This window comes from Hyla sarda, chromosome 1 (genome assembly GCF_029499605.1).
Source record: "Hyla sarda isolate aHylSar1 chromosome 1, aHylSar1.hap1, whole genome shotgun sequence".
Lineage (NCBI taxonomy): Eukaryota > Metazoa > Chordata > Amphibia > Anura > Hylidae > Hyla > Hyla sarda.
In genome coordinates, this window is record NC_079189.1 from 305,708,581 (window position 1) to 305,732,793 (window position 24,213).

General features: G+C 39.6%; 1 protein-coding gene across 2 annotated transcripts in view; it reads left to right on the forward strand.

Moving 5' to 3' along the window:
* The first annotated feature begins 237 nt into the window (after positions 1–237).
* NCAN (neurocan) overlaps positions 238–24,213 on the forward strand; it is a 195,868-nt gene continuing 171,892 nt past the window's right edge. The window contains exon 1 of one of the 2 annotated variants that reach the window (XM_056518203.1): positions 238–619. In XM_056518203.1, coding sequence (XP_056374178.1) covers positions 597–619 — 23 coding nt within the window. In that variant the 5' untranslated portion in view covers positions 238–596. The remainder of the gene's footprint in view (positions 620–24,213) is intronic. The other variant, XM_056518204.1, reaches the window with a different exon arrangement.

The following is a 24,213-nucleotide window of genomic DNA, read 5'->3' on the forward strand; positions in this document are numbered from 1 at the left end:
TGTTTTCTATTAAGCACAAACTTGCATACACCTCTTAACAGCAGGAGGAGAAAGAGTTAATGCATCCCACCCATAGATATCCTAATAGATGCCCTGTGCGTGTAGGTTTTATAAACTTCCCTCTACACAGGGTAACAACCCCCCCTGCAGTGCAGCACCTGGACCCAGCATTAGTCTAGATAATAAAGGGTGCAGCTAAATCCCTACGCATGCTCATTACACATCCCCCCTCTTCCCTACCTCCTCTAAGGCACTGTGGAGAGAGCATTTCTCCATCTCACATCCTATTGATCCCCGATGGGATGCTCTGTGACAGAGGCAGGGGATGCCCAGGGGTCCTGTGTGTGCAGCCTTTAACCTTAGACCCCCCTCCTTCCTAGTCTGCAGATGTGAGCAGGATGCAGAGGAGCTGAATGCATGTTCTTTGCACACACCCCTTCTAAGAACTGGCTCTCCTGCAGCATCCCCTGTCCCCGGTACCCAAACAGCCCTGGATGCCTAACCAGCCCCTGGTGCTCTGACAGCCGGAGTGCACCTATCCTACCTGACTCCCATGCTGGAGGGCTTTGTCAATGCATTCCTGAAGGCTTCATAATATGGATCTACATCATCCAAGCAGGTAATAATGATTAAGCCTTATTATCTCTCTCTTCAGCTTTTATTAACTGACACCCTCATATGGAACACATAAGACCCTTGTTTATTTAGGATTACTATGGGCTAAGTGCTTTCAATTGTCCTTATAAAATCCCTTCTGTGTCCACCGATGCACTGCTTTTGCAAATATGTTTTAATAGGATTTATGCTCTGTTGCTCTGCCATTTTACGAAATGCACCGTGTTTAAGATAATCCTTTATCGCTTTTATTAGTGCTGAGGCTTTTCAATTAGATGGATTATTGTTAATTGTGAATGGTTGTGTTGTTAGTCATCATTTCAATTGGAAGAGTAATACGGTAGACTTCATTGCAATGCAATTAGAGATAAAGATTTGAAATATCATTAAACATAATTAAGTATTAATAAATAAAATCCTTAGGATACTTTCATGATTCTCATACAAAAAAAAAGAATTTTGTTGATTATATTGCTCCATTAGCATCAATACTATTTTATCTAAATATATGTGTATGTGTGTTGTGTACGTTTACTGGTGATATCCAGTATCCTCAGGATTAATTGATCACATTTTGATGTATTATATAAATTGATGCTAACACTACAAATTCCAGCAAATCACAAATAACTTTTACGGACTTCAAAACATGTTTTCATTTGTATGCATGTGCCTCCTCTGTGGGCAGGTAGGTGTTAATGAATAAATGATGTGTGCTCTCTGTATAGATGCTTACAACATGTTGCTAGAATATAGATTCCATGTTTGTAATAGACAAGACTGCTGAGGGAAATGCCTCTAGAATGCAGAATGACTCCAGAGTCACCAAGACAAAATGTACATAGATACATGTCATTTTTATGGAGGTAGGAGGATGCACAGATACCCATTGTGACAACGGAAAACCAATATAATTGACGTTTGTCACTCTATTTTTTCTTCATGTGGAGCAGGTGGGCCATTAGATCCCAGTTGGCAGTCCTAGTGAAATTAATAGAGGGTGAGAAGAATGGAACATGCACCATTGAAGTGTTCTACGTAATACAGGGACGTGGGAATTACTCATTCCTTTTACTCACTCATAGCAAGAAAACAGCAATAATAGAATGGTATGGAAAACAAGCAGATAGCGGGTTTAAAGGAAGATAGCTAAAAAATAAATAGGTAAAAATAAAGAAATATGAAATGGATAAATATGAGATAGATAGATAGAAGATCAATAGATATATGATGGATAAATAGATATGAGAAAGATAAATAGAAAGATAGATAGATAGATAATAGATAGATATGAGATGGATATGAGATAGATAATAGATAGATGTGAGAAAGATAGATAGATATGAGATAGATAGATAAATAGATAATAAATAGATATGAGATAGATAGATAGATAGATAGATATAAGATCAATAGATATATGATGGATAAATAGATAGATAGATATGAGATAGATAGATATGAGATAGATAAATAGATAAATATTAGATAGATATGAGATAGATAGATAGATAGAAGATAGATATGAGAAAGATAAATAGATAGATAAATAGATAGATATGAGATAGATAGATATGAGATAGGTAGATGATATATAGATAGATATGAGATAGATAGATAGATATGAGAAAGATAGATAGATAGATAGATATGAGATAGGTATGAGATAGATAGATAGATATGAGATAGATGGATAGATAGATATGGGATAGATATGAAATAGATAGATAGATAGATATGGGATAGATATGAGATAGATAGATATGAGATAGATATGAGAGAGATAGATAGATATGATATAGATAGATAGATATGAGATAGATGGATAGATAGATATGGGATAGATATGAGATAGATAGATAGATAAATAGATAGAAGATCAATAGATATATTATGGATAAATAGATATGAGAAAGATAGATAGATAAATAGATATATATGAGATAGATAAATAGATAGATAGATATGAGATAGATGGATAGATATGAGATAGATAGATATAAGATAAATGGACAGATAGATATGGGATAGATATGAGCTAGATGGATAGATATGAGCTAGATGGATAGATATGAGATAGAGAGATATAAGATAAATGGATAGATAGATATGGGATAGATATGAGATAGATATGGGATAGATATGAGATAGATGGATAGATATGGGATAGATATGAGATAGATAGATAGATATGAGATAGGTAGATAGGTAGATATGAGATAGATAGGAGATAGATGAATAATTTAGAGATGATAGATACTAGATATCAGATGATAGAAAGATAAATAGATATTAGATACAGTAGATAGATTTACAGTACATGGATATATATGAGACAGATAGAATGAGAAGACATAGGTGTGATAAGATGAGGTAGATGGATAGAAGATAGATATCAAGTTCACAGTCAGATTCTTGTACCATTTCCTTGGACATCATCGGCTAGTACTTGTAGGTAAAGGTGCACAGTTTCTACATATATTTGGAAGCACAGTAACAGATCAATTAAAGAATATAACTGTAAACTATAAAACTTGAAAATAATGTATAGAAAGTTTTTCACTTTCTGAAAATCCTCCTTTTATGGCATATTTCTCAGTTTCTTTCTTTTTTCTTCATTTTCCATTTATTTGATATATATGTGACCAGCAACATTTTGGGATTGAGTGTGCAGAACATGACCCAATACTATATAAGAGTAATCCTGAGAGGTCATTCATAAAGTGAGACTGTTAGTATAAATAATACATTCAGCAGTTCCATGCGGTTACCAAAGCGGCAACAAGAAAACAATATGTAGTCACATATTAGATTTAAAAAAAATGGTGTGCTTTTCATGAACCAAATACTTGTAATAGTATAGTATTTGGCCTTTGGCAATGTTGATATAAATATGTATGACAAAAATAGAAAACATACACATACAAGCTGGTACCTAAGGGTATTTAAAAAAAGAGACTTTCTGTTTTCTTTTCTATGCAACAGTTTAATGCTTGAAATATACATACCAGCATACGTTTGTACTACAAAAACATAACAAAGCTCTGAAGTCATAAGAAAGGTCCAATAAGGGTGTGGAGCCCAACAGGTATACATTATAATGGCAACCAATGTACATGTAACCACATGTGCTTGGCACCAACCTGAAGGCAAGCAAATGTGCTTACATAAACATTGATTGCCATTATAATGTATACCCGTTGAGCCCCACTTCCTTTCTGGACCTTTCTGATGACTTAAAGGGAAACTCCCACCAAAACAAACGTATATCCTATCCATCGGGACCCTGGCTGTCAGTGAGGATAGCGTGTTGTCTACCGGTAAACAGTGCACGCTCCATTCATATCTGTAGAAGCATTGGTGATGCTCGAGTGCTCCCAGAGAAAGTATATCCTCCCAGAGAAATGAATGGAGCCATGCCGTCAGCAGCATTAGCTCCTCACTGAGAGCCATGTCCTGTTCCGGAGATTGCGTGGGGTCCCAGCAATCAGACCCCCCACAATCAGCTACTTATCCCCTATCCTGTGAATAGGGGATAAGTTAATCTTGGCTGGAGTTCTCCTTTAAGAACCTATTATGGCCAAGTCACATGACAGATTTTGATGCCAATGTACTTTATACAATAGAATTAGAAGTATCCTTTTACTGAAGACTTTCAAAAGGAACGGCATGAAAGTGAGACAAATCAGAATTACATTAGATGTTGTCATTTCCTACGAAGATGCCTTGTCCCAGCTAATGTTTTGGCAAACTGATAGCTTTCTGCATTCTCATATGTTCATTAATTTGGCCTATGACATAGATAAAAATTAAAGTGTATTTTTATTTTTTTATTTTTACTATCTAAACATATCCAAATCCCTTTGCTGAATAATTTCATAATACATATTCATAGATGTTAGTGTACCATTAGTCTAATACAGAGCTCCAAATCCCCTATATATAGATAAATATTATCATTCTGGTTGCCTGCAGCCACCACAAGGGGCAGCACATGAATGAACTGAAGACAAATGCATTATTGTGTTCAATAAGAACTGTATAAGGTATTTTTATAAGGTATGCCACCACAATGGTCACTTCCAGAAGCTTTTAATTTACATCTGTGTCTGGGATTTTTAGCTCTTTATATCAGTCAGAGGTCAGATTGGTAAAGATACCTCAGTCCCCGGCAGCTCCTGGTCAAGTCTCTTCTGGTCCGCCTCTGATCATTACTCATTACCACTTTCCAGGTGAGATGTCTCAGCAAGAACTGCCTTTTTAGCCAATCACGGAGCGACATCATTGGGTAACTCCCGTTATACTCAATGGGAGTCTCGCATATTGGGTAATTTTACCACTTTGGCTTCTTCTGGCTTTTCCCAACCTCCTCCTGCAGCCACAGAAAGGGAGAAGCTGACCAGAAAACTGAAAGAGGGAGGTGGGACAACCCCTTTAAGGTTGACAACACTTTCATTTTCAGATCAGGAGAATCACATGTCTTCATTAATATGTCTTATCTTCATCATTATATTATGCATGACTCAGAACAATTCCCTTTTCCTTGTCTGTAAATGTTGGTGTACTCGGGAAGAGCAGTAGCACTGTGCAGATTTACACCAGCCATGAGAATAAAAGCAATGCAAACAGTTGATCTCTGTCCTTGGGTACCATGACAACTAAAATGGTTGCATTTATTAAGCACATATCTTTTTTTTTTTTTTTAACAATGATTTGTATTAAATATAGAATTAGATGTGAGCAATTTGATTGAGTTTGAATCTTCTTTTACAGGAGCAGGGACTTCTATCCAAAGACAGGAGTGCCTGCATCTGTATGGACAGGGAACCATATGCCAAATGACTGTCTGTTTTGTTTATAGGAGCAGGGTCTTCTACCTTTGACAGAAGTCCCTGCTCCTATATATAGTTTCCAGGGTGCCGTAAACAAAAAAACATATGACACCATGGAAAGTACTTTCAGGAGCAGGGACTCATGTTAGATGTCAGCAGTAATGCTTCATCACTGCTTACACTCACAAGAATATTGACTGGCCCAGATGTATGACATAATCCAAGTTGGCTGTTAAATCTAAATTAATAGCCGATTTGGAGTAAATCCTCTGCTTACCTCTATTTAGGATGTCATTTGTAAGCAATTTATATTGTAAAGATTTTTTTTTATCCACACACAAAAAACAACTTTATTTTTTCAATGGAAGTACAGTACATTCTATATAGCTTTACTATTGACTTTATTTATCTGTATTATCCTAAGTGATTTTTTTTCTCTTCTCTTCTCTTTTTCAACATTACAAAACCTCTTTGTCCAAATAAATATACGCATCTGGCAGACCATATAGCAGTGTGATTGCAATGGATCTGCTTTATCATATGTCCAGTTATGATAAATTAAAAGTTACTTTTTAGAACCCAGAAGGTATAGACATGTTGGAATATGCATGCAGAGACATTAGGCTTATGCCCTGGAAAATATGTTGTGAAGGAATATAAACACTGCCTTGTTGTTTAGCCTGAAAAAAGAACCAAACTTTGACGTAAAAGGGGGACAAAAATGTGGTGCATGCAGAATAGTAAATTCCCTCTAATGTGTATTATACTAGAATATGAGTACTTTTTCTTCAGTGTAGGAACAAGCTGCATCCCCCCTGTCCAGTGCCATTTAACATGTCCAACCATCTGGTGACCAAATTGAGATGCCGGATGATTGTGAACTGTCCCATTCAAATGAATAGGATCAGTTCTAGCATCAGGGAGGGAAACTCCACCAGACGACTGATATATGTGAAGGGGCCTTATACATTAAATGGTGTCAACTGCTTACAGCCATTCATTGTGTATATGCCAGAGACCCAGCTCTGCTGAACAGTGGATAGGAAGGGGTGCCAACCTGCCGATCAGATATTAGTGGCCTGAAGATAGGCCATTAATGAAAAATGCCTGGAAAACTCCTTTAAAGGATATGGACACATTTAAAGTGTACCTGTCATATCACAGAAAAAAATGCTTATATATGTTACTCCCTAAATTTTAATGTTTCTAGCGTCTGTATTATTCTGGTGGGTGGAGGGATCAGAAGCCAATGAATCCCAAAATAGCATGGACATGTGCTACATGTCCACGCTATTTTGGGATTCAGTGGCTTCTGATCCTTCCACCCTCCAGAAGAATTTTTACCGTTGCCTGTATAAGTATCGGGTCCACATGGAAGCTGCCACCTCTTCAGCCCCAAGTATCTCCTACGACCAAGCGAGTCTACACGCAAGTAAAGGTGTTGTGCTCTCAGCACAACAATATTAGGTAAGCTGGGTTGCTAGAAAGAGGGGATCCTTGCTTAACCAACCATATTGCACAAGGAGCGCCCTTTTTTCTCAATTCTCTTTTAGCTTCTGTATTAAGCTTACAAATTTCTCTGTTCTGCTGCTGACTCATTCTGACATCCACTGCTCTGTAAGGGCATGTTCAAGGCAAGAAAAGAGCTTGCCCTCACGTACCATGCATTTACTTCCACCCTGAGTCTGCTGTACTGTGCTGGGTCTTTTCATCTAATTGCTGCAGGCTGCTATTTAACCTCCTCCTCCCTGTTTTCAGACAGTAATCTGATGGACACTATGAGATCACAGAGGAGTGCTAGTCCCATCCTCACGTCTTGTCTTTACTTTAAAGAGTAACCTTTCACCAAACTAAACTTTTAATTTATTGTTCCTCATGTAATTATAAGACACTTTGCTTTTTACTTGCTGTTAAAATTCTCAACCTTTATATTTTTTTAATGTGATTGAAAAAAACGTCCACTAGGTGGCTCTGTTATGTTCCCTGCTGTCAAACAGTTGGTTTGGTCTCCTCCCGGCCTAGCAGGAGACAAACTCAGAAAGTGTGTGCGGGGCATGGCAAGGCACAGCTCTTGCAGGCTTCAGTGATGTCGCGCCTGGGAAAACCCACTTTCTCCTGCCGGGAGCTCACACAATGTGAACAAGGGGAAATGTATGATACTGAGCTTTTTAAAGCTCGGAACAATTTTTTAAGGGGAGGAGGGGTGTGAGGAGTAGTTGATATAATCTTAGAGTTAGCTTAGAAAATATGGCTTGATGACAGGTGCTCTTTAATAGGGACAAAGATGATTCTGCAGCCGGACAGTACCATGTTCTGAATGATATGGAGACCCCTAGTGGTCTTTTTTTTATAAACTATGATTTCTATGAAAAGGCGATAACATTTTTTTCATGAAGTATATTAGAAAGTTTAATGTTTTGCCGAGATGTACAACATATAAAAAGTTTTGAATCTGACAGTGCTAATTTAAATGCATTTTCTAATTATTCAGTTATATTTATGGTGTAAAGAGTTTTTTATTTAGCTTAAAAAGTTTGCTCAGTTTCTCTTCTACATCCTGCAAGTTTTCACATACACCGAAGGCAGCTCAGCCTCATTGAAACACATCAGAAAAGCTGTCTGATTGTTCAGTCTCCTGCCCCTCTCTCCCTCTCCTTTACTGAATGATGATCTACAGTGATTTATGAATTACATTTTTAACAGGTCACAAGTCAGCTTAGACTGTTTGCAAGAGGAGTTGACGGCCGTCAGGCAGCTTCTCTTACTGTTTTCTGTCTGAAGAGGACAAATCAGCCATTATTGCATGTGAAGACATACAGGCTACATAATATGAACTGAACAAATAGAAGTAATAAAATGCATTCAATATTTAGCATATTTAAAAAAAAAAAAAAAAAAAATATATATATATATATATATATATATATATATATTAAAGGTAAACTGACAGCTGGGTTACCCACACTAACGTGAATGTACAGGTAGCTAGTATGTATGAACCTGTTTCTAAGGCTTCTTAGCGGGTGAAAATTGTTGCAGCTGTTCAGGATACATTCATCTTGTTGCTAATATGGTTATTTCTTCTTATCAGGAGTAGTGGCGGTCTGCCGCTGTATGTGCAATGCCATCTCCCACCATCTCTGGTGATAATCCCACCTCCTCCTGCCAATAATGCCGCCCCCTTTACAGGCATGCTGAGGAAGGGGGATGAAAATGTATTAAGGGGGTGGAATTTCATAAGAAGGAGGGGAGTTATCAGCTGGGTGGATAGAGCAGTATTGCACAGAATGTGTTACCATACTGAGGAGAATATTGTGTTGCAATATGATAAACCCTTTTTATGTTATCTGTCTGCATCTACCTGTTAGTCTTGTGGTGACCCACAGGTGTATGGTGGGACAACGGGTGTAGCGGTGTTAGTGGTGGGATCAGATGGTATTAACCCTGGGTACAAGATGTTGTTAACCCCTAGTGTTTGTGATGCCAGTGTGATTTTAGGGTTCTGGAACACCACACACCTGGCTTCTCCGCTATCTCAGTTGCTAGTAGTGAAATGAGAGTCCACAACCAGTTATGGTCAAACGGAGGCTTTACTGAGTATAAGACAGATGAAATTATCTTCACAGCTAGGGTCATGTTTCCCAGAGAGATGGCAGGACCCAGAAGGACCTTGCAGCTTGCTGGACCAATATACTTGTAATTAACTTGACCCAAGATTGGACTTGACTTGACTACATGCAGGACTTGACTAGTTTCAGTGACAGCAGACATAGACTTGAGACTTACTGGAATGACTGTAGCTTTTGGGGTCTTCCAGATGGTGATCACTTGCACTGAGATCTCTGGTGGTTGCTGTGCTCAGAAAAAGAATGATGGTACAAGAGAGATAATTGTAATGGCCGCCCCTTTATATAGTGGGGGGCTGGACTAAAGCCCATTGGTCAAGCTGCGGGTCATAGGTTAAGCTGGTGCTCTCTTGGTGAACATGTGACAACAAATCATGTGTCTGCATGACATAACATGTGACAAACTTACACAGGTCCTTGAGACCTCCCACAGGTCCTTTGTACTACCTATACATAAGGATACTGTCTAGGCATTAAAGTTATATACACAACATTATAGAACCAACAGGGGGAGACCATGCAGGGGAGCCCCCAGGTCACTGAGAGACTCAATCTGACAGGACCTAAGGGTAGTACAGGACCATGTCCTGTACTGGGACATCACAGTCTGTTTGTCTCTAACCAAGTATCTATTTATCTTAAAAGGCTGGTAGGGAAAGTGTTAAATTATATTTTCCCCTGTAAGGTGATATTTTGTTATTTTATCCAAATAAAAGTAGTAGATGTGAACCGTCATTCGATTTATTGCAATAATATCATCTCAATCAGGGGTTTAACAAAGTATCTCTTGTTTGATAACTACCATATCTTCATACTCCCTATACTTGTATATAAAAATTATTTTTCCAAATTCAACAACCCATCTTAAAGCATCACTTTATTCAACTGCCATGCCCTACTAGACCCCATATGAATTATGTGCTGGTCAAAACAGCTTCAGATGCCTAGAGCTTCATAAGAGTCAGGATAGGAAACATGCAGCATCAAATGATGTTAAATGATGACACCACCCTGCAAAGATTCAGGCCCCCTAGGAGGGCAGGGCCCACTGCTACACTCTGCTCTAACGGTCAATACACACTACGCAGTTTCCACCCACAAAATCAGCCAGTGCTAGGACCACACAGACAATTCCAGGCCCCATACCCAGCAAAGCACTTAGTTCGGTATTCTACTGAGAAAATAAACAAGTTTATTCTTTTAGGAGATTCATTTTAGCCACGGAAAGATTTGCTGCTGAAATTACGCAGTGTGCACGGTGCAGCAGAATCCTATTTACAACAATGGTACTCTGCTTCACTGAAGTTTCTGTGTTGAATTTTAAAGCAAAATTCCACTGTGAAATTCTGTAGTGTGCATGGGTCCTTACTGTCCTGTGTAGTTTCTTTACATAGGACTGTAGGGAAAACTACAAAGGACACTGCCATGTTCATAATGCATGGACATTTGGCAGAATGCTGCTGGGACCCTCTCAATTTACTGAGAGTGCTGTGGGATACCTCTATATATATTTTAATTATTTTTCTGTATCTTCTTTTACCAGGTCTCAAACTTAGGACTTGCTACTGTATATGGGAGGCAGAAATGCTAAACGTGAACCACAGGCTGCACTGTTGTCTATAAGATTAATATTTTTTTCAAAAATAATGGTGTAAAAACAATTACAATGAACATTTCTAATTCCTTTATTCAGTGACACGAGCCTTCAAGCCTTGTGTGAACATGCCCTTACAGAAGTCATCCTGAAACACATTAATATTGCAACTTGAGGAACCAAGTATATTAGGAAAATCTACCTGAAAACAACCAATCACAGCTTTTATATCTTCATGAGCTCTGGTAAAATGAAAGCTGAGCTGTGATTGGTTGTTATAGGCAAAACCAGGCAGTTTGAGTTTCAGGCTGATTGATGTATCTGGGCCAAAGTGTTCTGTCGTTTCTATGGAAAATCAGCCACCATTGCACACGATGTTTGGAAAACTTCAATGCTTTTTACACCAATTTTTTTCATTCTGTTCATAGAACAGAGAGGTCTAGCTAGGTAGGGAAATATAATTTCCACAAGACTCATTCGGTTACAGTTAAAAATTAATGTTGGGCGCGAATATTCGCATTTCAAATTTTTAACTTTTTCCGCATATGCGCATTTTCGCATATGTGAATATTCGCATATGCGTATATACACATATGTGAATATTCGCATATTCCTTCTTTTCACTTGTGGGCCAATTAGAATGATGCAAATACACTTGTCACAGGTTATCAACAACATCCCTAGCAACCAATGGTAAAGTTGCCCACCCCCTCACTGTTTTCTTCCTCGAATATGCAAATAATCACATATGTGAATATTCACATATGCGAATATAACAAAAACGAATACAACAGCGAAAACCGAGCACTCCTGTGTCAGAGCTGGACCCAGCCTGTATCTAATTCATTTCAATGAGCCGACCGGAGTCAACCACAGTTTTATGTTCGGTCAGAAAACCGGATACGGGGCAAAAATGAGCCGACCGGAGTGACAGTTTGACTCCAGTCGGCTCATTGAAATGCATTAGATACGGGCCGGGTCCGGCTCGGATATGGGAGCGCCTGGTTTTCGCTCCACCCCCCCCCCTCCAGATGGATCCGGTTCCCGTACTGTAAAAACATAATGTGAACCCGCCCTTAAAGGGGTTATCAGCTTGTTACAATTCATTTTTAGAAGGGTCTTTGGTCACAAGTCTCTTATCTTTTTATCGCACCTCTGCTACCCTCAGTGATCACCTTAATCCTGCATTGGAATCCTTTGACAAGTACTATATTCCCATGTGTAATGCACACATTTCCTTGGTCTCCCATGGTTCTCTTTTAAACTGTTTTCCAGTATGGCTCATTGATTAAAGTCCCCCCCAAAAAAAGACTCCCCTCTATTTACAAAGTATCTAAAATTGGATTTCCAAACCAGACGTCTCCTTTATGAGTAACTAGAATATACTTAAAATACCTGTTTGCTTGTCTGTTTATATCAGCTTACATTTTACATCAATTCTGACAAAAGATCCCCTAATGGAATATATTCAACTTTATTCTAGTAGTTTATGTAATAAAATTGAATATTTGTAACTTTGCAGATATAAGCACTATCTCAGGATGTATTATAATTAATATGGGTAATAGAATACTTGTAGTGAAATATTAAACATTATCTATTGTAGTCACATTGTATGCACAGTGTATGGTGGCATGATGTGGAAAAAAATGTGTCCAAGGTGTAGGGCGCTAGATAAATAAATGCTCGGTAAATCTGATTATTTTTCCCTTTGAAAGGAGTTTTGTCACTTCTGTGCTATAAGCAGTCAGTCACTTTTATTAAGAGTGGCTGCTTAGACACACTGCTAAGACTAAAACCAAAAGAATGGTCTGAGCCAAGAACAATGGATGGGAGCCAATCGTGTGACATATTCTTCTGCTGCCGTGTATAGTAATTCCATTCAGTCCTCCTCCTCCCCGACTGACCCATTGTTTTTAATAGCATGTCATAAACAGTCTCTCACATTTTCTCTGCTAGCCAGAAACATTTTCAGACTTTCAGTATGTACAAACAAAACCCTTATTAAAAAGCAAAAAAAGAAAAAAATACTAACCCCCATACCCATACATTTTCTGAAAGTAGACTCCTGGCACATTGTCAAAATGCCACTCTGGCAGTTTTTGGATATCTGCCACTGCAGTCTTTGAGCCAAAGTCAGAATTGGATCCATAAAGGAGTAGAAGTGTAAGTTCTTCCTTTATATGTCCTTTTACTTTTGAATACACTTCTGGCTTTGGCTCAAAAACTGCAGTGGCAGTATTCCAAAAACTGCCAGAAAAAAAACCTTAGGCTAGGATTCCACTTGGTTTTTTTTCTGGCAGTTTTTTGGATATCTGCCACTGCAGTTTTTGAGCCAAAGCCAGAAATGTATCCAAAAGGAATAGGACATATAAAGGAAGGACTTACACTTCTCCTCCGTTATGGATCCACTTCTGACTTTGGCTCAAAAACTGCAGTGGCAGATATCCAAAAACTGCCAGAAAAAAAACCAAGTGGAATCCTAGCCTTAGGGTGCATGCACACCACGTTTTTGCAATACAGTTCCCGTATACGGTTTCAAGTTAAAAACCGTATGGAACCGTATAGAAAACCATATGCATTGACATAACATTGTAAACCGTATGTCAAACGCATCATCCGGTTTAGTCCGTTTTGCGTCTTATATGGTTTTGTCCATTTTTATACTCGTACCCAAAACCGTAGTCTACCACGTTTTTTGGTCCGGGTGAAAAACTATTAAACCGTATGCGTTTTTTTTTTTTTTTTACTTGGGAGTCAATGGGAACTGTACAGAACTGTATGTACGTACAGTTCCATCCGGTTTTCACCATACGGTTTTTGACTTTGCACAGTTTTTTTCTTGGAATTTCAATCAAACAAGTGAAACTTTATTCAAAATGCAATGAAAAGTTAAAAACGTGTACGTTTTTTTATTAAAAAACGGTTGCAACCGGATGTCATTTTTCAAACCGTATACGGTGTTCAACAGTATATGGGTTAAAATTTGTAAACACGTTTTGATACAGTTTAGTCAGGTTTTGAGGAATCCGTTTTTCATCAAAAACCTGATACGGGAACTGTTTTGCAAAAGCGTGGTGTGCATGCAGCATTAGCCTTAGAAGTATTTATTTATTTTATTTTTTTAGCGAAAAAGCATAATAACTGATATTAGTAGCTAAATTCACAGTTAGTTTTTGCCTGGACATCTAGTTTTGAGGTTTTACATTCATCCAACCATAGATTAAACATACCTGTAGCCTTAGTGGTCCACTTTGTATGAATATCACATCCATTAAACACCTTGTGCTTAGTTGCATAGCAGCAACTAAAATGCTAAAAATGCTAAAAAACAGAGAAAGCTTTGTACAGATGATGAACCAGCAGTGAGGTAGAAGGAGATGTGAGGGCAGCAGTCTGTATGCAACTTGAGATGAGAATGGTATATTGAAAATAACAAGATCAGAACAACTTAAAAGGGTACTCTGCCTCTAGGCATCTTATCTCCTATCCAAAGGGTAGGGGATAAGATGTCTGATCGCAGGGGTCCCACCTCTTGGGACCCCCACAATCTCGTCTGCCGCACTCCAGACATCCAGTACACAGAGCAAACTTCTCTCTGTGTCAGATGACTGGCGATGCAGGGCGGAGGCTCGTGACGTCACAGCCATGCCCCACTCGCGACATCACGGCCATTCCCTCTTAATGCAAGTCTATGGGAGGGGGCGTGATGGCCGTTACGCCCCCTCCCATAGACTTACATTGAGGGGGCGTGGCCATGGCGTCATGAGTGGGGCATGGTCGTGACGTCACAGGACTCCAGCGATGCACCCGATGCTCTAAACAAATGCCGGGTGCAGCAGGGACCCTTGCGATCTGACATCTTATCCCCTATCCTTTTGGATAGGGGATAAGATGTCTAGGGGCAAAGTACCTCTTTAAGGAAATAAACACCGGGTGCAGTGGTGGGAGTAACCCTTTAAGGAAATAAATTATATCCAATGTTACCCTATATGTATGTTTTATCTATACCTTATAGGTGCTCATAGGTGAACCTAATGTGTACAATTCATTCTGTTTGCAGGAATACATATAGGATGCTATTTATAACTTAGTTAATAGGTTTCCTGAAAATAATACAAATAAGCAAATAAGAGATATATTTTGGATTTGGTTCATGTGTAAGATGCAAAATCCTAAAATGTTGCTGAATCTTGTAATACATTTTTTATTGGACTAACAATCTTTGTAACAACCTTTCGGGAGTTCTCACTTATATCATCTTAAATGCTTTAGAAAATTTGTTGTTACAAAATATTGTTTAGGGGGCATTCACACTACGTTTCGCTACTACGGGTTTCGTTACTATGGGACCGTTTGACTACGGTTGGCTCATTGAAATTAATTAAATACGGGCCGGGTCCAGCTGGGATACGGGAGCGCCCGGATTTGGTTCCTGTGGTGTGAATGCCCCAATAAAAAAGGTATTACAAGATTCTGCAACATTCAATGATTATGAATCTGCATCACTGGACTAATATGGCTACTCCAAACTACTGTATTAATGTTTAACCCCTTGCCGCAAAACGCCATTTCTAAATGGCGCTGTGGCACGGGAGGGTTATGAAACGAGCTCAGGAGCTGAGCTGACATTTTACCCGCACAGTCCCAGCTGCTATCAGCAGCCAGGACCCCTGCTTAATGCCGGACATCACCATTCAGGCAGATGCACGGCATTAACTCTGTAGACGCGGCAATCAAAGTTGATCGCCGCATCTAAAGTGAAAGCTTCCTGGGAGCGTGATGGCGATGTCCCAATGAGCTAGGATGCATCAGGAGGGTGCCTTACCTGCCTCCTGTGCGTCCGATCGGTGATTGATTGCTCCAAGCCTGAAATCCAGGCTTGAGCAATAAACCGCCGATAACACTGATCAATGCATTGCAATGCAATGGCATTGATCAGTGTATTGAACTAATGTACTGCATGTTATAGTCCCCTATGGGGGCTATAACATTGCAAAAAGGGAAAAAAAGTTAATAAAGATGATTTAACCCCTTCCCTAATACAAGTTTGAATCACCCCCCTTTTCCCATAAAAAAAACTGTGTAAATAAAAATAAACATATATGGTATTGCCGTGTGCGTAAATGTCTGAACTATAAAAATATACTGTTAATTAAACCGCATGGTCAATGGCTTATGCGCAAAAAAATTCCAAATAAAAGTCCAAAATAGTGTATTCCAAAGTCCCAAAAAGTCCGATCAAAACAAAAATGGTACCGATAAAAACTTCAGATAACGGTGCAAAAAATTTGCCCTCATACCGCCCCATATGAGTAAAAATAAAAAAGTTATAGGGGTCAGAAGATGACAATTTTAAACGTATACATTTTCCTTTATGTAGTTATGATTTTTTCAGAAGTACGACAATATCAAACCTATATAAGTTGGGTATCATTTTAATCGTATGGACCTACAGAATAAAGATAAGGTGTCATTTTTACTGAAAAATTGTACTGTGTAGAAAAGGAAGCCCCAAAAATTACAAAATGGCGTTTTTTTCTTCCATTTTGTCGCACAATTTTTTTTTTCCCATTTTGCGGTAGATTTTTGGGTAAAATTACTGATGTCATTACAAAGTAGAATTAGTGGGGCAAAAAAGAAGCAAATTTATTTAATTTCAGGTGCAAAATCGAAAGGGTTATGATTATTAAAAGGTAATGAGGAAAAACGAAAGTGCAAAAACGGAAAAACGCTATGTCCTTAAGGGGCTAAAAAAGACAATATTGTCTTTTGCTATTTCAGAACATTGTGTCACAAGCAAAAACATACACAAGTGTTCTGTTTATCTCTTGTGATCATAATAAAAAATGTTTTAATAAAACAGATCTACACAATGAGCCACAAGCCACTGCAGTTCTTTCCCATACCATGGCTAATTTAAATATAAACTCTTCAGATTTCCCTATGACGAAACCTAGAGAGGTTAATGAAAGCCCATTCTGCTGTTATGTTGAAGATATTAAATATCACAAGAGATGAAGGATTTCCATGGCAACCAAACTATAGAAAGAGATCTTTCTCACCACACATCGACTCTACAACATCCGCTCAGCAGTTTATGGGGTAATTTCACAATGCATTGTTAGAAGAAGGAAATTGTTGAAGTGAATGGGTTAATGATTTATTTTTTACTCAAAAAATTATCTCGAATGTATTAATTTGCTGTCACTATAGTTTTTTTTGTTTCTCTCTTTATCTTTTACTCTGATTGTATATCTTATAAGTCTTTTAATACCTGTCACTCAGACCTTAGTATTGATCATATCAATCAAACAATTCTAATTCAAACAAATGTAATATTTTTCAATGTTACTTGATCCAGTAAAACAATATTGTGCTTTAGGGTCACCTTGAAATCCTCCAAATTGTGTAAGGTTTTTTTTGCATGTGGGATTTTGCTATAGCAGCCAGATGTACAATGACAATGAATGGGAATTTCTAAAATTCCCATTTGTACATTGCATTAGCTTAATGTGCAGTTTTCATGGCTTTGTACACCATGCTGCATTTTAATAGCAGCGTGTTGTAGCTTAGGATTTTGATGGCATTTCTTTCTATTGAATCCAGTGGGTAGAGAAGTTCCATAAAGGTATAGTGTTTGCAAAAACTACACATGCATTGTTTTAATAATCCAAGAGAATAAAGACATGAAGAGAGTTCACTCACCGTTTCTGGTGCTCAATTTTGATTTTGAGGTGCAGTACAAAAAGTGCATCAGAGGGCCAAGCTCAGACGCCACGAGCTTCCGAGCTTTGCCCTCTGATGCGCTTTTTGTTCTGTACCTCGAAATAAAGATTGAGCACCAGAAGCGGTGAGTGAACTCTCTTCATGTCTCTATTCTCTTGGATTATTGTCTCACGAAAACTATAGAGATTGAGCACCTCCGTAGCTCCCATGTGTATTGACTCATTACGTTAGCATAGCTTCAGTTGCTGGAAAAGGTTGTACCGACTGCTGTGTCTACTATATACATGCATTGTTTTGCTTACACTGTCCAATGTGCAGTTGTGAGTCATAAAACCATCCTTTAAAAAAGTTTGAGACGTCCCTTTAACCAGGTTTGTCACACAAAAAAGAGTAAAGGGTAACCCTTGTGTATAAGTTAAATAGCAAAGAAAAAAAAATGCAATAATTATCAACAACCATCAGCAATGCACTGAATTCATTGGTACAATCTGTCTTTAGAGAGTCAGAAATGAGATGGATGCTTAGCTTCACTGAGGGATCAGGTTACTGCTATTGGAAAGAGAGCAAGAGAGCAAAAGCTTGATGGAGCAACAGAGAGAGAGAGAGAGAGAGAGAGACCAGCACCATAGCATCCTTTGCTTCTGTATACATTTGCCAGCAGATGTTCTGCCCCTAGCTATATTTTCTTTGTCAGCATGTGTAAGCTTACCTTGGCTGCAAGAACTTATCAAGTTCCTTTTGAATATGCAATTGCTTTGCCCTCCTAAAATCTGTATTTGCATTTTGTAATAATTATTTGGGGAGATAATCTCCCTGGTGTGTAAAGGAGGCATTCAGATTTACACGTGCTTCCCGCCATGTGATAGCCTCTTCTAAATGCAGGTTATGAAGCTGGGTGTTATATATTTAACATTAAAAAGCAATGAGCACTAAAGAAAAAAGCTGTAGAAAGAATAGAATTCAGTTTATACCTGCCTGCAGTAGTTGTAATGGTACAATAGGCTATTGGCTTCATTTCAAGCTTCTCTTAAAGCGTTACTGTATCTTAAAAAAAAACTTTTGACGTGTCACACAGGCATGTCAAAAGTTTTAATCAGTCCGGTTCTCAGGGCTGAAACCCCACCATATCTCTAGATATGGCCTTGCTTCACTATCTGGTTCACTGCATAATCCAAGTTATTGCAGGAGACAACCTGCATAGACAATGAAGCCTGTCTTCTGCAATAAGTTGGATAAAGCGGTGACTGAGCTTGGGAGTAGAGCTGCATGCTTCTCCCAGCTATATCTAGTGATTAGAGGCTGTCTCAGCACTGTAACCCCTACCAAGCAAAACTTTTTACATGTCTATGTAACAGGTCAAAAGTTTTATTAAAGGGGTACTCCGCCCGTAGACATCTTATCCCCTATCCAGTGACGCGACCCTCGCGATCTCGGCTGTGGCACCCCTGACGTCTGGTGCATGGAGCAAACTTTGCTCCGTGCCAGATGACTGGTGATGCGGGTCGAAGTCCCGTGATGTCACAGTCACGCCCCTCTCGTGACATCACGACCATGCCCCCTTAATGCAAGTCTATGGGAGGAGCTGTGACGGCCGTCATGAGCGGGGCACGGCTCGTGACGTCACAACCCTCTGGCATTGCACCCGATGCTCTAAATGAAAGCTGGGCGCAGCAGGGAGATCTTTGGTGGGTCCCCAGCAGCAGGACCCCCGCGATCAGACATCTTATCTCCTATCCTTTGGATAGGAGATAAGATGTCTAGGGGCGGAGTTCCCCGTTAAGTGACTCATGCTATAATCATAAAGAAAACAAACCTAGAAACCGCAGGTTTTTTGTGATAATGAACAGCTCATAATCAGCCAATCTATCAGGTGACAATATGTTATACAGATAGCAGAATCCAAAAAACTTCATAGGAGAAGAAATAAAACGTAGCACTCACCAACAAATTTTCATATCTTATTGCGGCTTAACAGCGGTACAACAAACAAACTCGGCTGACACTCTGGGAGGAGATGTGCAGGTGCGGCGACGTGTCATAGGCGATGGCCTGTTTCACGTCATTACACATTAGAAGTTGGTTGATGGTTGAATGAATGTGTCTTTAATAAACAATCAGGACCTTGATGCAGACATACATATTTTTGATTATATTGGCCATTCCAGTTGTTCATAGTGGCCATCTATGCTCAATTGCTCTGGGAGAGTAATAGCCAATGTATTACCGAAAGTGATGTTATACTATTAGGGTGGAATGTATTATTCTGGTGAACACTCATTATAGAGTGAACACTAAACAAAGAATATGCATAAAACTTGGAAAGCATCTTAGCTATTCCTCCCTTAACCTCCTCCTTGCCTTTGATCTTTATTTTGTCTCATATTAAAAATGAGATGAGAAACATATATATAAATTTTTTCTGCATTCCAGGAGATGAACCATGCCTCCTCTTCTTCTTCACAAACATGTCAGGCTGTACCATAATGGTCTGAAGCAGGAGCCTCCCGTCTGTGCCCTGTTTGCAGTAGGTCAAAAAGATTGTTGAACCCCACCCCTGTATTAAGCCCCAGCCCCTCCATTGGTCACCAGCCAATTTTGGAACTGATCAGCCAGAGCTTTAAAGGGGTACTCCGCTGGTGCCAGAAAGTTAAACAGATTTGAAAATGACTTCTATTTAAAAATCTTAATCCTTCCAGTACTTATCAGCTGCTGTATGTTCCAAAGAAAGTTATTTTATTTTTTAATTTATTTTCTGTCTGACACCTCTGTCCATGTCAGGAACTGTCCAGAGCAGGAGAGGATTGCTATGTGTTTTTGCTCCTACTGTGGACAATTCCTAAAATGGACAGAGGTGTCAGCAGAGAGCACTGTGGTCAGAAAGAAAATAAATTAAAAAAGAAAATTAACCCAGTGTTCTGTGCAGAATGTCTACAAGACTGTTTATTTTATCACCATGCAGAAAATGCTGCAAATGGACAACAGGAAAGGCAACTATATTTCTTGTTTTATTTCATCATTCTTCTGTAGGATTAAAGTCCCTTCAAAGATGACATATACATGCATACAACTAAGTGACTCAAATACACTCAGCTACCAGCCACTATAACAGATACATTTCAAACACAGCTGACTTCTTCGGTCTGTCATTGGTCAGCTAAAAAAATTGTTCACTGTTAAAGTATACCAAATGAACTTTGTTATGGTTGAAATTGTTCATTTTCATCAACTTTGGTCTAATGACTTTTAACGAGGACTTTTAAGGATTTTCAATGCTCCTTAGGACCATCTTAAGGAGAAATGCACAGAAAGAAGAAACTCCGCAACCCTCAGGGTACCAGAGAGATGTAAAATGCATTGTCCACTTTTGACAATTCTCTTGTATTTGAATATCCACCAAAAATAAGCTCATTGGGTGTCCCACTTCTGTGATTCTCACCAATCTCTAAAATATAATCTGCTGGGGAACCGTTGCTGTTTGCATCCATCTTGTTCAGGGTCAATTCAGGCCTTTTTTTTCCTTTTAATGCACAGAATGGACCATGAAACGGGTCGGAGTGCAACGAACACAGCTAGGTCCCAACTGACCCCATTCACTTGAATGAGGTCCGTCGAGGATCCAGTCGTTTACAGATGGCAATGTAAAAGAGGTCTTATACAAATGAAGTGGCTTGGTACACGCAAGGTACTCCCAAGCCCCGAGTGGACCATGACATTTGACCTGGATTTTCATGGTCACTTGAATGGGGTCCGTTGAGGATCCAGTTGGTTACTGATAGAAAAAAATTGTGCGTGCCCGGCGGCAATGTGAAGGAGGTCTTATTTTGCAAATTAAAGGGGTTCTCCAGCGCTAAGACATCTTATTCCCTATCCAAAGGATAGGGGATAAGATGCCTGACTGCGGGGGTCCCGCCGCTGGGGACCCCCATGATCTTCCACGCCGCACCCCGTTAGCATCAGCCCCTGGAGCATGCTCGCTCCGGGTCTGATTACTAGCGATCACAGGGACGGAGCATAGTGATGTCACGGCTCCGCCCCCTGTGACATCACGACTCCGCCCCCTCAATGCAAGCCTACGGAGGGGCGTGACAGCTGTCACACCCCCTCCATAGGCTTGCATTGAGGCGGCTGAGCCGTGATATCACACGGGGGCTGAGCCGTGACGTCACTATGCTCCATCCCTGTGATCGCTAGTAATCAGACCCGGAGCGAGCACGCTCCGGGGGCTGATGCTAGCGGGGTGCGGCATGGAAGATCACGGGGGTCCCCAGCAGCGGGACCCCGCGATCAGGCATCTTATCCCCTAGGGGATAAGATGTCTTAGCGCCGCAGTACCCCTTTAAGTGGCCTGGTGCAGGCAAGGTGCTACCAAGCCCCAAGTGACCCATGATGTCCTACCTGGATCTTCATAGTAAACATCCTCTTCCCCTGTGCTGATCCTGCTCCCCTGTAAAAAAAATAAAAAAAATAAAAATAAAATAAAAAGAGGCTCACACTTCACATCGCTTGTGGCCACGGTTGTGCATGAACAATCGTCACTGAAAACAGTATTTGATAAAGGGCTCTATAAACCAGGCATCTACTTTACACACAGAAGGTTGTGCTAGGAGAAACAGATGATGAAATATTAAAGATATAATACATTCTACTATTATAATCAGTCTTATACTTTAGATTACGGTATGTACTATTCGGAAAATCATTTTGAATTATTAATTCTAGTTCTGCCATATAAAGAAGAATTGCACCTCCTTCATAATTGCACAGATTTCTGCACGAATGGTTTCTAAATTTCTTATAAAATGAACATCATTCTTAATGTTGTACAATACTATATCTTAATTGAGCAAATGGTTGAATCAGTCAAGGTTATTTACAGAAAAAAACTGCAACCATGAGGCGGATGACAGCTGAAACATAGGATCATTGAAGTTCAGTGCTGCAGTTGATTCAGGTGTGGCTTATAAAGCCTTATACAAGTCATATACTGCAGAATTACAGCACCATGCTTCCTGATCTTCACAACAAAATAATTAATATTTAATAATAAGTAATAATTAATAATAACTCATTTAATGTAGATTTTACTTTTAAAGAGTACCTCTCATGATCTTGTTATATTTTACAATCCTCCCAGTTTTATAATCCTCCCAGCCATTATTTTTATTATTTTTTAGTTATCTACCTTGATATTGCTCTGTATTTTCTGCTCAGTCTCAGTCAGATTCATAGACAGGGAAAGGGCGTTCCCCAGCAGTCTGTGGCTTCAACTGAAGCCATTCAGGGTGGAAGTTCCTCCATTACTCTGCTACACACAACCCAGAGCAGTTCAGTGTGATTGGCTAAGGCTGCACACACCCGCCTCAGCACTCCAGACTGCATTTCCTGATTTTGGACTTCTGCCAGGCCAGCAGGAGTCCAAAGTCTGTGCAAGAGATGGGGGGAAATGTGCTCTGGACAAGTAGGGAGACACCTAGTGGCAGCTTTTTTAACCCCTTAAAGGAGTACTCTAGTGCAGAGTATTCCTGCTCCGGGCTGCAAAATAAATGAAAATGAACCATCACTCACCTCCCTGGGTTCACGTAGAGCGTCACCACAGCTGATCGGTACTCCGGTCCATCTCTTTCATACTTTCGGGTGTAACGAAGCGTCACATGGCGCTCAGCCTATCCCCGGCCGAGGCAGAACATCGCGGCGGCCGACGATAGGCTGAGCGCCATGTGATGCTTCGTTACACCCGGAAGTATGAAGGAGATGGATCGGAGAACCGATCAGCTGTAGTGGTGCTCCGCGGAAACCCAGGGAGGTTCATTTTCATTTATTTTGCATCCGGGGCAGGACGGAGCAGGAATACTCTGCACTAGAGTACTCCTTTAAGGACCAAGCCCATTTTGACCTTAAGGATCAGTTCAATTTTATTTTTGCATTTTTGTTTTTTCCTCCTCGCCTTTCCATAACTCTTTTATATTTCCATCAACAGACCCATATGAGGGATTGTTTTTTGCATGACCAATTGTACTTTGTAATGACACCTCACATTTTACCATAAAATGTACAGCAAATATGAGCAGCAATTTTGGACATTTTTTTTTAACGTTTATGCCGTTCACCATACAGAATCATTAACACTATATTTTGAAATATATATATATATATTGTGAGTAAAATGGGAAAAAGGTTTATACTTTCATTGGGGGAGGGGATTTTTTACATTTTATTTGCTTTTTTTTTTTTAAGTGTTTAACCTTTTTTTTTACACTTTAATAGTCCCTATAGGGGACTATTTATAGCAATCATTAGATTGCCAATACTATTCAGTGCTATGCATAGTGCATAGCTCTGATCAGTATTATCGGTGATCTTCTGCTCGGGTCTGCTCCATCGCAGATCAGAGCAGAAGACCCCTGGAGATGGACAGGTGAGGGGACCTCAGTCTGCCATGTTAGATGATCGGGGCACCACGGCAGCCCCGCGGATGATCAGATCATCCATTTAAATATGTGCATTGCTGCAGATGCCGTGATCTATGTTGATCACAGCATCTGAGGGGTTAATGGTGGACATCAGGGCAATCGCTGATGTCCACTATTACTGGTGGGTCCTAGCAGTGCCTGACGCGGGCATTGCTCTGATGCTCGCAGTCATGTACAGGACATAAATGTATGTCCTGGTGCACGAAGTACCTCCGCACACGGACGAACATATACGTCCGTGGTCGTTATGGGGTTAAACACAAATAAAACATAGAAAACTTCATTTTTTTTAAACAAGGTACATTAGAAAGATTTTTTTTGTTTACCATAAGCAATAGCAAAAAAAA